Source organism: Pleuronectes platessa, chromosome 10 (genome assembly GCF_947347685.1).
Source record: "Pleuronectes platessa chromosome 10, fPlePla1.1, whole genome shotgun sequence".
NCBI classification, from domain to species: Eukaryota; Metazoa; Chordata; class Actinopteri; order Pleuronectiformes; family Pleuronectidae; genus Pleuronectes; species Pleuronectes platessa.
In genome coordinates, this window is record NC_070635.1 from 17,667,045 (window position 1) to 17,680,496 (window position 13,452).

Below are 13,452 nucleotides of genomic sequence, written 5' to 3' on the forward strand. Positions count from 1 at the left end.
ATTTGTTCCCTTTTTAATGGGATGATTTATGTGATAAACTTTCGATCATGTGTTTAGTTATTAATCGATGGTGTCGGATCAGGTCTGTGTGTCGCTCCACTCATTCTAACACTGTGTCCTGAATGTGTGCGTCAAGTCTCGTGTTGTACTGAGCACAACATGTTGACCAGTGTAGTAGAAAAATTAACTAAATATGCTTAACAAACTATTTTGTATTTGGATAGTAAGTTTCTGCAGCCTTGTAAGAGACTTTTATGACATACACCAAATGTTTAAGACTTGAGCTGTTTTATGGTCGGAACTGTTAGTGTTGAAATACGTTGAGACCATTTGTTACCCATCAAAGGAAGGAGTGGATGTCTTCTTATCACCTAAGGAAACACATGTGAATCAGCTGCTAATGTTTAGATTCCTCTCCTTCCCCCACCCATGTATCCTTCCTGGATTGGTTCAGAAGGACAGCCCTAAATCCTCCTATATAAGATCTGTGTTTTTGACTGTTCTTCATCCTCACTCTGAGACCCTTGTGGTTTCCCTGTGTTGATCCTTTCTGCAGAAAGCCCCTTATTAAATACACGTAGATAACTTTGTTGTTTCCAGCCTCTTGTATCTCCAGATTTCCATCACAATTTGGTGTCAGAAGTGGGATCACACGTCTGGGCGGATCTGGACTCGGGTCAGCGGTTGACTGATCCTCTTGGAAAAATAGTTTCCAACCTTAACCTCCCCATACGGGTGAGATGCAGGGACTAAGACCCGAGTCCCGGATCGTCTCAGTGCTGCGATCTATCTGGTGAGAATCTGAGATTTCAAGTGTAATATATAACAAGCAAAGCATAGTGTTACGGAAAAGTTGGTCTAAGAGGAACGGGATCCTCAAGACAGGTGAAAGCCCTGTCAATTTTTAACCAAGGTTTAGAAAAAAACTGGAAGGTAGACTGACGAGGTACCTTTAAGAACGAGTTTGTTAAATAACACGACCACAGAGAGGACATAATACTGAGTTGTATTTGCATTGTGTGAAACAAGTCTCGAAAAGCGCGCTATGTAGAGAACTTCTTTAAGGCACTATGATTTGTATTGGTGAGGCAGGATATTTGAAAGTGTATTTAAAAAAAAAAAAAAAAAGAAGACATGAATTGAGAAACTAACAGTAACCAAGTAATTATAAGGAAATTACTATTGAATATAATATAGGAGGATAACATTATTTTGACGATGTTTATATTATTAAGTTTTATATTTGCTCCTTAAGATAGCGTTTAGGAGATTGATGAAGACTAACTAATACTTAAATTAAAATTAAAAAAAAATCTTTACATAGGTAAATGAGAAAATAAGATTTGGATAATAGAACTGAACTGAGTAATCCTTATGTGAACTTCATGCGAAGGAACTATGGTAACACAGTACTTAGTCTGATACAAGTATGGATGAGTGAATGTGGTTTCCAGCTGGGGGGAGTTTTCGTGTAAGGAATGTGGTTAGAAAGAAAATTGCATCAAAGGGACAGAAAACAGACACTGGCAGGGACAGATAACACCTCACAAATGTCTCAGTGTCTCAAAATGCAGGTTTCCAACCTCGACTCTTCCCCGCCGACAAGAAGACAACCAGAACAACACCAGGCTCCACCAGAAGCGGATGTTCCACAGCCAGGAGCCCAGGCTCCACAACAACCTTTTCCAGCTAAAAACGTTCCAGACCCGCAACTCCTCTCTTCACCTTGCACCAGACAAGCAGGCAATATGGACTGGGACAGGATCCAGCCCAAATCGCGAATTGTTGAAGTGACCTGATGTTGCCAGCCTGTTAAAACGTACAGGCATCAAGTGGGACTCAGGAAGAGCTTAATAAAAACACATGCAGTTCATGCGAAGAAGAAGAAGAAATAAGACACTGATCTGCATAAAGCCTCACTGACAATGTTCACATGTACATCGCGGATGCAGAAGAAGAGGATTTCAAGGAAGGAGAGGAGACGGCACGTGGAATGATGATTGGGACATTTGTTTTCTCTGTGGAGAGAAGGGACATTGGGCAAAACTAAAAAAAATTGCAGAAGAAACAGCAACTTTACAAGGTGATTGAACCGAGGCGGGGATGGAGGAGAGGGAGGAACCAGCAGCTTTGAACACAGAACGAGGCCGTGAGGAACACTTCACACATCAAGAGGGTGAATGCACCACACCAACACAAACACTTATCAGGGAAGTCAATTTTTTTTTTATTTTTTTTTTTTAGAAAAGAAACACAAACTACTGATAGGAACATATGATAAATATTAATGAAATGTGTATGTTCGTATGCCAACGCACACACTCACAGTGCTAGGGAAAGAGAATATATTCCTTGTTGTTGTAGGAGCAACACATTCAGTCATCAACAGTGATATGTTTGACACACATCCTAAGATGAGCGAATGAGTTGTTAGATCTGTGTTAGATTCAGGAAGCACCGTGGTTGAAAATTCATGACTCCCTTAATATGAGGTGATTGCTTATAATATAATATAATATGAGGCATCACTGAAAAATTCAAGTGTTAATTTTTGCTATCCTCATGTTGTCCAAATTAACATGATGGGAAGAGATGTAAAGTATCTTTTGGATATTTTATAGTTTCCAACCCATTAGGAGTCATAGTGATCCGAACGGCTGATCTGGATCCACTACAGATTTACACGTGCATTAAGTGTAATGCTGATTCACTGTTAAGTGAGTATGAATGGAAGCTCTGTTCATCTATTGTCACATCGATCTAGTGGACAAGGCACATTCAGTCATACTAAGAACATCCAAAAGATGTACACTGCACTCAAACACAAAGGGAGAGATGCAGGTTTTGAGAAAAGATGGTTTAGAGAAAGTTGTGTGAAAGATAATTTAACACTAAGTTTCATGTTCTGGAATGAACATAGATGTGCTGTTTCTGAAGTCACCCTCTCAGTTCCTTCACAGATGTTCAGAGGATGCTCTCCTTTTGAAGTTCCTGGTTCACACTCACATGACTTGCTGTCAAACACAAAAATGATGAATGGAAAGACTTGGTACCGTGGATACAAAAATTTGTCAATGCTGACATTTGGGAAAAAATATCAGATCCTGTGGTTAGGTAAAATCTATTTTTGAAATTGTTTAGAAAAGGATTTACATCTGTTGTTCACACTTTCAAGGTTGTTTAACTGGTACCAGACACACGTACAGAAGCCCAATATGCACATGCATATTTAGATTATACAAACAACATTTCAAGGGCTCAAGGTAATCATGATGTGGGTTTAATTGAAACCTGGAACCTGTGGTTATCACACCATGATCTGACAATATCTAATAAAACAGAAAGCCATCGATGTTATTACACCAGTTTTCAACTCTCTATTGAGGGCAGGTGTAATTGTTCCTTGCAAGGATTCAGTTGTGCACACTCCGATTTTTTCCGGTGAGGAGTATTTTTGATAAAACACAACCTGAGGATTTGCGATTCATCTAAAATTTGTAAGTTGTCAACGCTGAGTACAACAACGCGCTTCGTCGGTTTCAAATTCTTAAAACAATACTTTGGTAAGTTCTGAAGGATAGTAAATGGTTCTCTGTTGTTGATCGGACAAATGCATTCTTCAGTGTTTAAATTGATAAAGACAGCCAATACTGGTTTGCATTTGAGTTCAACAGAGAAAGTTATACAATCACATGCCTTCGTCAAGGCTATTGTGAATCACTGACCATTTACAACCAGGCACTAAAGGAGAGCTTGAGCTAATTTAGAGATAACAGCAGGAAGAGCACATTTATGATATTTTGACAATATAATGATTTGTGATTTGTGCTCCAACTGAAGAATATTGTGAAAATTATTCTGTAGCTCTACTAAATTATCTAAATGCATAAGGTAATAAGGCAAGCCTGAACAACTACAGTTTGTTAAAGTATAATTTTGTTAAAGTATAAGTTTGTTAAAGTATAAGTTTGTAAAAATATAGGTTTGTAAAAGTAAAAGTTACATTTTTGGGGCATATGATCACAGCAGAGGGCAAATCCCTCTCCCCTAATAGAGTAACAGTAATTCAAAGATTCCTAAACTGTTAGAAAGAAATAAGTGATGTCATTCCTGTGATCGATTCTTATTGCAGATCATTTATACCTAACTATGCTGTCCTCGAGGAGCCCCTCAGCGCAATCGCACATGGGCTTACAAGCATTTAGCAAAGTTATATGGACTGATTACGCAGAGAAAGCTTTCACTGACTTGAAACTGACCCTACAATCGACCACCCGACTTTATGACTACCCGACCCTGACCGACCTTTCACACAAGCAGTTGACAAGAGGGGGGAGTAGATGATATCAGTGCTGCTCCCAGACCAAGGGCAAACAGAGACCTGTTGCATTTTTCTGAGCAAAACTTGATCCAGTTGCTGCAGGCCTGCCTACTTGTCTCAGAGCTGTAGCAGTGGCAGAGAAGGCTGTAATGGCGTCCAGGGATTTAGTAGGGTACTCTCCACTCACCCTGTTGGTACCACATGCTATGTCTTTGATTTTGTTGGAACAAAAGATATCTCATTTGTCTGCTGCACGCTGGCTTCGTTATCATGCTATTCTGTTGGAAATGCCTAATATCACTGTGAAAAGATGTAATGTTCTTAACCAGCTACTCTTCTTCCCACAGAAGGATATGGTGAATAACAATAACTGAAGTTTGATCCTCCATACTAGATTTACACGAAACACCACTGCAGAATCCAGACCTTGAACTGTTTGTGGATTGATCAGCGTCTCGCAATTCAGACACAGGAGCAAATCAAGTTGGTTTCTCTGTGGTTACAGCACATGATACATTGATTGCATGACCACTCCCTGCTTCCCTGTCTGCACAGGCAGCAGAGCTCACTGCTCTCATTGAAGCATGCAAATTGGCTAAGGGGAAAAGGGTTCATATCTACACTTACAATAGATATGCATATGGTGTAGTACATGATTTTGGCACGATTTGGAAACACAGAGAATTCCTTACATCAGCAGGCAAACCAACTGCAAATCATGCTCTAGTGTCTCTGATGCTTGATGCTATCCTCATCCCCAAACATGTTGCTGTATGTAAATGTGATGCTAACACCTCTAATAATGACCCAGTATCACAAGGAAATGCCAGTCACTGCAAGAGAGTCCCAGAACCGGAAATTCTAACTGCTGCACCCACACTGAATAAGTAAAGCGAAAGATCGGTGAAGAGGGGGCAGTGCTGACCAGCACAGCTGTTGGTAATAGTTGCTTCAGAAAATCACATGATACACACACCGCCGAGAGGACGACAAATGGAACACTGACCTCTCCAGTCAGCTGGGTCTAAGTGGTAGTAGAGGAACTGTTCTCTCAATAATGATGACAGCGATCTCCCGCTGACACGCTTGATACGAATTTCGTTTTTTGTGGGTTTCAAGCATCCTGTGCGATATGATGATTTGTTTTCCTTTGAAGCTACAGAAAGTGTTTGCTCGTTTGAACATGCCACACTTCTATTCGCACGTATGTCTCCCCCACACTGCACCTTTATACTCACAGTTTGGTTACTGTAGCCTCCATGGGCCTTATGGGAAATGCCAACTGTGTCCCTATGGTTTGTTCTGCCAGATGACACACGAATTAGATCTACAGTGACGACAATATAAGATGTGTTTCCCCTCCCTGAGGGGTTTCCTCCCCAGAACCCTTTGATAGTGATAAAGAATGTGATGTTACTGTGTGGTTGTGTAATCTGCTCTTATCATTCCTTCCTCCCTTTTAAAGACGCATACCGTTCGCGACAAATGCAGTTTGCTTGACACTACAGGGATGATGATGGTGAATTGATGTATTTGATTTTTTCATTCTCATAAGTTGTCAATAAATGACAAAAAGGAGGGAAATGTAGTAGAAAAATTAACTAAATATGCTTAACAAACTATTTTGTATTTGGATAGTAAGTTTCTGCAGCCTTGTAAGAGACTTTTATGACATACACCAAATGTTTAAGACTTGAGCTGTTTTATGGTCGGAACTGTAGTGTTGAAATACGTTGAGACCATTTGTTACCCATCAAAGGAAGGAGTGGATGTCTTCTTATCACCTAAGGAAACACATGTGAATCAGCTGCTAATGTTTAGATTCCTCTCCTTCCCCCACCCATGTATCCTTCCTGGATTGGTTCAGAAGGACAGCCCTAAATCCTCCTATATAAGATCTGTGTTTTTGACTGTTCTTCATCCTCACTCTGAGACCCTTGTGGTTTCCCTGTGTTGATCCTTTCTGCAGAAAGCCCCTTATTAAATACACGTAGATAACTTTGTTGTTTCCAGCTTCTTGTATCTCCAGATTTCCATCACACCAGTCATTTTCATGATGTTTAAATGCAGCCTCATAAACTCTGGAGTGAACCAAACAGACACTTAGATACTTCATGTGCTGATCAGGTCCTGATAACTAGTGCCAACATGCCAAGTTTGAAGTTAATAAGATGGGCTTGCGAGATATGGTTTACACATCCAAACAGACAGACGTTTGCGGAAATAAGAGGTCGATGAGCTTTATTTATTGTCTTTTATAAAAACAATACAATTGCACAAGTTCCAAATATACTTTGAATTACATGATTTGAAGAAAAAAATCATTAAAATCTGTACACATTCAAAACTGAATCATTCCCTCGTTTCTGGAAATTATCAGTGCACCATTTTACAGTAATAACAAGCATCATCTACCCAACACTACACACACACACTGCTGAATCATCACAACCACACAAGCACGCACCACCACAACACAGCCACCAGGCATGTTTTACAATCTTCAGTAATCTGATTTTACGGGCGTGTTGGAAGTCTCTTTCTCTGTGGTGTCCCTGAAAGCCACTCTGCTCTGATAACTCCAGCAGAAGCATCTCGCCGTCACCTTGCCCAGTGACTTCCTAAACTTCTCCCCGACAAAGGCATAGATGACCGGATTCACACAGCAGTGAGCCAATGCAATGATCTCAGCAAAGCACATGGAAGAGTTCAGGGTTTTCGAAGCATCACAGTCGTTCATCATATCAAAGAGCTGCAGTGTCTTAAGGAAAACGATGACATTGTAAGGGACCCAGCACACCACAAACACACACACTATGATGAATATCAGCTTCACAGCTTTGCCCTTTTGTGAGTTCCTGGACCTGGACAGCACCACAAGAATTTTCACGTAGCAGAAAATCATAATGGGGAGACAGACGAAAAGGCCCACTGTGTTTTCACTGAAGTTTCGTTGCATCTTCCAGAACTGCAGCATGTCATCAGGGTACAGAGGCTCGCAACGTGGGTCATCTGCCTCTATCTCCAAGGAGGCAAATATCAGCTGAGGTGTTGCCATGATTCCAGCGACAACCCAGATGGCGATGCTAGCTATGATCCCGTAGCGAAGCGACCTGGCACGCATCGCTGCCACGGCGTGGACGATGGCCAGGTAGCGGTCCATGCTCATCAAGGTCACGAACAGATTGCCACTGTAGAACCCCAGCTGTTCAGAGCAGCAGAGGAAGAGACAAAATGAGAACAGGATGCAACATGAGGGCAACTCTGGCAAGCTTCACAGGCCGCAGTGCAGCTGACATACAACAGTAGCTGTTTCTCACCTCACCTAAAGAGAGCAGCCATAACCACAGAGGATGAAGTAGGGGAGAGCGGGGTAATGTGAGACATTTTTTACATTTGCTCCCCTCTAGGCGAGCTAAAATGATATATCAGTAAAATATACACATTTCCCATTACTTCAGGATGTTTTCTAGCAATGGAAATGATCAGAATGTCCTCAGGACAAAGGGCAGTTAAAATATGATTGTTTTAAAAAAACTGGTCTTGTGTCTCAGACACCAGAGAAATCAAGGGGGTAAAGTGATCATTTACTTTTTCCACTTTAAACTACCATAACAACAAATGTTGTAATAGTTAAAATCCTGACAGCTAGATTGACAACCACACATTCCAAAACTAATATCGGACTAGTAACAGAATCATGGGGATTGTCAATTAAGCACATTTATGATTATTATGATTCATGTAATCTCTTGCACACCCTAGCTTACCTGCACAGTGTTTCTCTGTCCAATTGATAGGGACAGGGATATTGTTTTTCTCTGTGTATTCAAATGCCAGTTCACGGCACTTAACTGGAGCAAGGCCATGGAACTGGTCAGCTAGTTGTTTCAAGTGTTTGGAAGCTCCTCCTCCATCTCATCTGTGAATATTCTCTTTACCTCAGCTACTGCACCCCAGGCTACTGATTTTACTTTCCCTTTCTCTTTTTTCTTTATGAATCTTTTGAGGGTTGTCTTATCAATGTTTCTATCCCTTCCAGCTTTTCTTAAGGACTTCTTTCCTTGCATGACCTCAGCGGCTGCACTCTCCATCTCTGCGAGGGGTGTTTGGCCCCAGGTTGTCTTCCTGGTGTAGTTTATTGGCATGATGGCTTTTCTACAATGTTTATGACATTAAAAATAAAACATATTTAATGTAATATAACACTAAAATCTTTTTAAGACTAAACTTAACTTGTGCTTCATGGTGGGGTAAAGTGAGACAGTGTCTCACATTACCCCGCTCTCCCATACATGAATATTTTCTCCATTATAAAAAACATAGGCACACACAACTTGTGTTCCCAGCATTACATACACTACTGCTACTTGCACAAGCTGGCTGAAATGTATCAATTTAGTACTTTGCAATAAATACAGTTTATTAATATTAATCCGATCAGAGTTGATTAAACAAAAGCAAACTTCGTCCTTGTATGATGTCATATCAGGAGCAGTGTCTTTCTTACCACGGACACAAAGTCACAGTGTAAATGTATATTAAGTGTTACATCATCTGTTCCTCTTTATGAAATCAGCTTCAAAACTACTCAAAGTGTGTTCACCTGATAGACTCCTGTCATCAGCCTGCACGACGCCAGGTTCTGGGGGTCGTGGGCCCACAGGGGCAGAGATACAGCCAGCATGAGGTCAGACAGGGCCAGGTTGAGGAGGCACACATCCGTCATGTTTTTCAACTTTATGTAGCGGAGGAGAACCCAGAGGACTGTGACGTTACCTGGGAAATCACTTTGAGTTGTTAATCGGTATTACTGGAGCTTCTGGTAACAAACTGTAGAGGTGAACCGTTAAAATGCAAATGTGGGTGTTAACTGTGTGCATTTTGAACATACCGAGCAGACCGAGACAAAATAGCAGGTAGTAAAGAACTGTTAAGACCGTGGATCCATTTGAAAACTCTGGGCCGGGATACTGCTCACAGTCGGAAGTGTTGTCATCATAGTTATACATATCTGAGTATGATGCGTCCATACTGCTGTGTGAGGAGGAACAGAGTATTTAGGGATAACTTTAGTGTCATAAAGTAAGACAAAGACTAAATACAGTCCTCAACCTCAGGCGTTCAAGGGATCCAGATTATCCCCAATGAAATCAGCACGAGTCTAGCATTCAAAAACGAAATCATGTCAATGACAATAATGTTGTTACATCTGAAATCTACCCTCGTCCGCCAATATTTTACAGAAGTGACTTATTTCAGTTCCTGCAAAAGAAAAAAATTAACATATCACTCAAATAAAGCCACATGAACGAGGCATGTCCACAACATTAGCTTCTAGTCTTATTAACATGTATTCAAAATGTATTGAGTTGTGCTTCTGTAACTCTGTTTCTTCAAAAGGAGCCGCCCGGCCAATCTGCTCTTGGGTTCGAAACAAACACCAATCAGTTGTTCTCAGAGATCTGTTCCTCCAGTACCGTCAATCTATCACCAAATTAAATAATCCAAGCAACAACAAAATTTAAACTTCCTTTATTGGTTAATTCACTCTTTCTCACCAAAAACCTGTTACCCCTCTTCCCTACATGGCCTTGAATGCTACAATCTCTCCGCTCGTGCTTTTCTCTGTAGATATAGATAACTAGGTGTGCCCATACAGGACAATTCTGGTTTATAATCCAAATTAAATTGATTTATTTTCTTATGATTCAAATGAAAAGCCAAAGAGGCTCAATGATGAAAATGTATGAAATACTTACTTCACCAACAATGAGCTCTTTTGAATCCTGATTCCAAAAAGAGAAAAAGCTTTTCCTTCATTCAAGTGTCTGTAACAACTGATATATCTTCAAAAAACAGTAACAGGGCTGTTTCATTCAAAATGCGTATTTCCCAGCACTGACTGTGTTCTAGTAATGAAGTGTGTTCCTAGCACCTCTAACAACTGGGACTTTCCTGCCCTTTAGGATGAACTTTTCAGATAAAATCATAATTTGGTGACTCACGTGTTAAAGCCTTCTGCAACAAACATTTTGGCATTTTAAACACAAAAACAATCCTTCAATGTTTTATCTTTCTAGAAATACCTCAAGCCTCCTCCTACTATGATCATAATCAAATTCATGTGATCTCATTCAAACCACAGCTCTAACTTTTTTCTTTTACTATCATCTTAGACCAAAGCACGTGCTCTGACAACCCATGCCGACCCTCACTTCCTGTGAAAGCGTAAACACACACACACTCACACACACACACACGTTCCCCACCTAGGCACTATGTGTTTGAGGGCGAGGAAGGTGCGAGACGAGGTAAGTCTTGCAAATAGCAGCTGAAATTTTTTAAATATGAACGTGCTCACCAAAATTGCTTCTCCTGTAATTTGTTTGTTCTCGTGTTCTTGTCCTCAAGCTTTCAAGTCATCCAGTCGACTGGCATCACTCTCTTTTAATTCTCATTTCTGGTAAGGTGAACCCTGGCCTCTGTCGTTTCCTCTACATCATGTTAAACATGCAGAGAAGTGTCAGAGGTGTGTGGTTTTCTCAGAAATGTGGTAAGAGCGGAGTAAAGGCCAAATGGATTCTGTCAAGGCACTTTTCTCTTCTTCTTTCCTTTTATGAAGAAAGAAATGAACATCGGAAAGTTACACTCAGCTCATCAGGAATCAAAACGGATATCACTTTTCAGTTCTTGTGCTTTGTAGAATTGTCACAACTTCACTTTTTTTGCTGGATTATGGTCATGTTAAAAAAACAGCCCCTGCAGAAAAAGCTGCCTGAGTCTCGGTATTCACTCAGGACCGATAAATAAGTGTCTGCCCAATGATTTGATTGTGCGTACATGTTAAATCACCTTAACGCTATACTTTATCTAAATCATTTACTCATTCGATGAGTGTGAGAGGAGCTAGCATCTGTTATAGAGATTAAAGAAGTGACCTGCCATTGTCATAAGGAAGAGAGAAAGTGTATCTATTTTACACAATATGGAAAAATGACCAGCATGCTCTCTATCACGCTACAACGTGCTGTGGATAAGCTTCTGTGAGGCATTCTGTAAAATGCAGGATGTTTACTGTATGATCATTTCAAATCTGTTACTCAGATAGCTGACGAACCTACTGTACCACTACCTACGTACTAACACTATAACCATAACTGCACCTCTTGTATGGAATACTGTTTGAGACAACATTTTATAAATAAATAGATTAATAAATAATTAAATATGGCTATGAAATAAACCGTTTTTAAGTGTGAACTGGCACAACACGCCAGTTCACACTTAAAAACGGTTTATTTCATAGCCATAAAAAGAACGAGTTCAAAGTTGAGTTCATGTAGATGTATGAACTAGTTCACGTTCACATTTGTTCCCTTTTTAATGGGATGATTAACGTGACAAACTTACGATCATGTGTTTAGTTATTAATCGATGGTGTCGGATCAGGTCTGTGTGTCGCTCCACTCATTCTAACACTGAGTCCTGACTTTATGCGTCAAGTCTCGTGTTGTACTGAGCACAACATGTTGACCAGTCATTTTCATGATGTTTAAATGCAGCCTCATAAACTCTGGAGTGAACCAAACAGACACTTAGTTACTTCATGTGCTGATCAGGTCCTGATAACTAGTGCCAACATGCCAAGTTTGAAGTTAATAATCGGATGAGATTGCGAGATATGGTTTACACATCCAAACAGACAGACGTTTGTGGAAATAAGAGGTCGATGAGAGTTATATTTACTTTATTGTCTTTTATAAAAACAACACAATTGCACAAGTTCCAAATATACTTTGAATTACATGATTTGAAGAAAAAAAATTAGGGCTGTGAAATGATTACAATTTTTAATCAAATTAATCACAGGTTTCTATGGATTAATCATGATTAATCACATTACCGATTTTTTCGGAATATTTTTGTGAAAACAAGATTTATGACATTTAACTTTTCTTTTGTGCTGCAACTCAGCAGTTCTTCAGCAGTTATCATTGCTTTTCCATATGGAACATTAATATAATCTTCATCCTAAACAGAATTCGGGTTCCTTAGCCATTGTGTGGTTGAATAAAACTTTTTTTTTTTTTTAAATTAAACAGAAATTATTTGAGCTTCTTAGCCATAGGATGGTTGACATTTTTTATATTTTTTGTCACACAACCATTAACCACACCGTGATACAATCTAATGCCTCTAAAGGCCCTCTTAGCTACTCGGTCTTTAGCCAGTTGGTGAGGCAAACTAACTTGTTCAAATTCTCTGACAGTAAAGCTGACCGCTTCTTTTGCACAATGTGTCCGGCGAGTGAGTCTGGTTTGGCGCATTCCACTTGAACGCCCCTCGCCGACCAACACATGCTTCGCGTTGCGGTGGTTAGGCGGGTATTGCTACGGTGAAACGATAACGTCTTCTCGCAGAGTGTGCATATCACCTTGGTTTTACTGAATGTTCGATCTTTGTTTTTTTGGAACACGATCTTCCCGTCCAGAAGGTCCTCAGGTTCATCAGAATTATCCATGTTGTTTGTTTGTTTGAATGGCAGCTGCCGTCTGACGCCGGGTTCACACCGGACGCGGAAGCGACGCGGAAGCGTGGCGTAAGCGCTAATCCCTGGCGCGCCGGCGCTTGGCTGGTCACACCGGACGCGGTAGCGACGCCGAAGCGCCGCGCATTACTAATAATATCACATACTTCTGCTGTTATCAGCCTGTAGTAAAATCGGCATTTAATCATTTTCTTCAAGCATATACTTACTTGTTGCTCCAACATTAACTGCAACAGCGTCCCAACATGTGTCTTTTTTGGTGTTGTCTTTATACAACATATGCTGAGAATCAACAACTCAAGTTACTCCTCCACTTCAATGATTAATTTAATGTCATCCATGTTGAAGAACTTCTCCGCTGTTAGCTCCGGTAAATGTCGGGTGTCGAGGGTAAATTACGTATTCTCCACTCAAGCCTATGTGGAGAATACGTAGCCCCCCCCCCACCCCCCTTTCTTTTTTATCTTCAGGACTGCTTGTGTGGCTGTAGTGGATGGGCAGAGGGGGACATTTAATAATGTGGTTGGTAAAAGTGGTAAAATTAAAACTCCAAGACAACAGAACGTGAATACAAAGTATG

At 40.5% G+C, this 13,452-nt stretch overlaps 1 protein-coding gene and 1 long non-coding RNA gene across 4 annotated transcripts; one reads left to right on the forward strand and one right to left on the reverse strand.

Annotated features, from left to right (window-relative positions):
- Positions 1-6,535: 6,535 nt before the first annotated feature.
- Positions 6,536-11,000, reverse strand: si:cabz01093077.1 (C-C chemokine receptor type 4). 3 transcript variants are annotated; one of them, XM_053432617.1, is made up of 4 exons: positions 10,686-11,000; positions 9,216-9,355; positions 8,928-9,100; positions 6,536-7,526 (listed from the first exon to the last, which is right to left on the reverse strand). In XM_053432617.1, the coding sequence occupies exons 2-4, from the start codon at positions 9,352-9,354 to the stop codon at positions 6,825-6,827; spliced, it is 1,014 nt and encodes a 337-aa protein (XP_053288592.1). In that variant the 5' UTR covers position 9,355; positions 10,686-11,000; the 3' UTR covers positions 6,536-6,824. The 3 variants fall into 3 exon arrangements, with proteins under 3 accessions (XP_053288592.1, XP_053288591.1, XP_053288593.1); XM_053432616.1 differs by having other exon boundaries at positions 9,216-9,358; positions 10,686-10,998; XM_053432618.1 differs by lacking the exon at positions 10,686-11,000 and adding an exon at positions 10,084-10,643 and having other exon boundaries at positions 9,216-9,358.
- Positions 10,439-12,621, forward strand: LOC128449444 (uncharacterized). The gene is made up of 2 exons (XR_008339876.1): positions 10,439-10,635; positions 10,736-12,621. It is a non-coding gene; the product is annotated as an uncharacterized LOC128449444 (long non-coding RNA).
- Positions 12,622-13,452: the final 831 nt, after the last annotated feature.

Coding starts and splice junctions, on each gene's coding strand:
- si:cabz01093077.1 (XM_053432617.1), bottom strand. CDS start 9,354: ATGGACGCATCATACTCAGATATGTATAACTATGATGACAACACTTCC. Junction 9,101..9,215: donor ATTTTGTCTCGGTCTGCTCG/GTATGTTCAAAA, acceptor GTGATTTCCCAG/GTAACGTCACAGTCCTCTGG. Junction 7,527..8,927: donor TGATGACAGGAGTCTATCAG/GTGAACACACTT, acceptor TGCTCTGAACAG/CTGGGGTTCTACAGTGGCAA.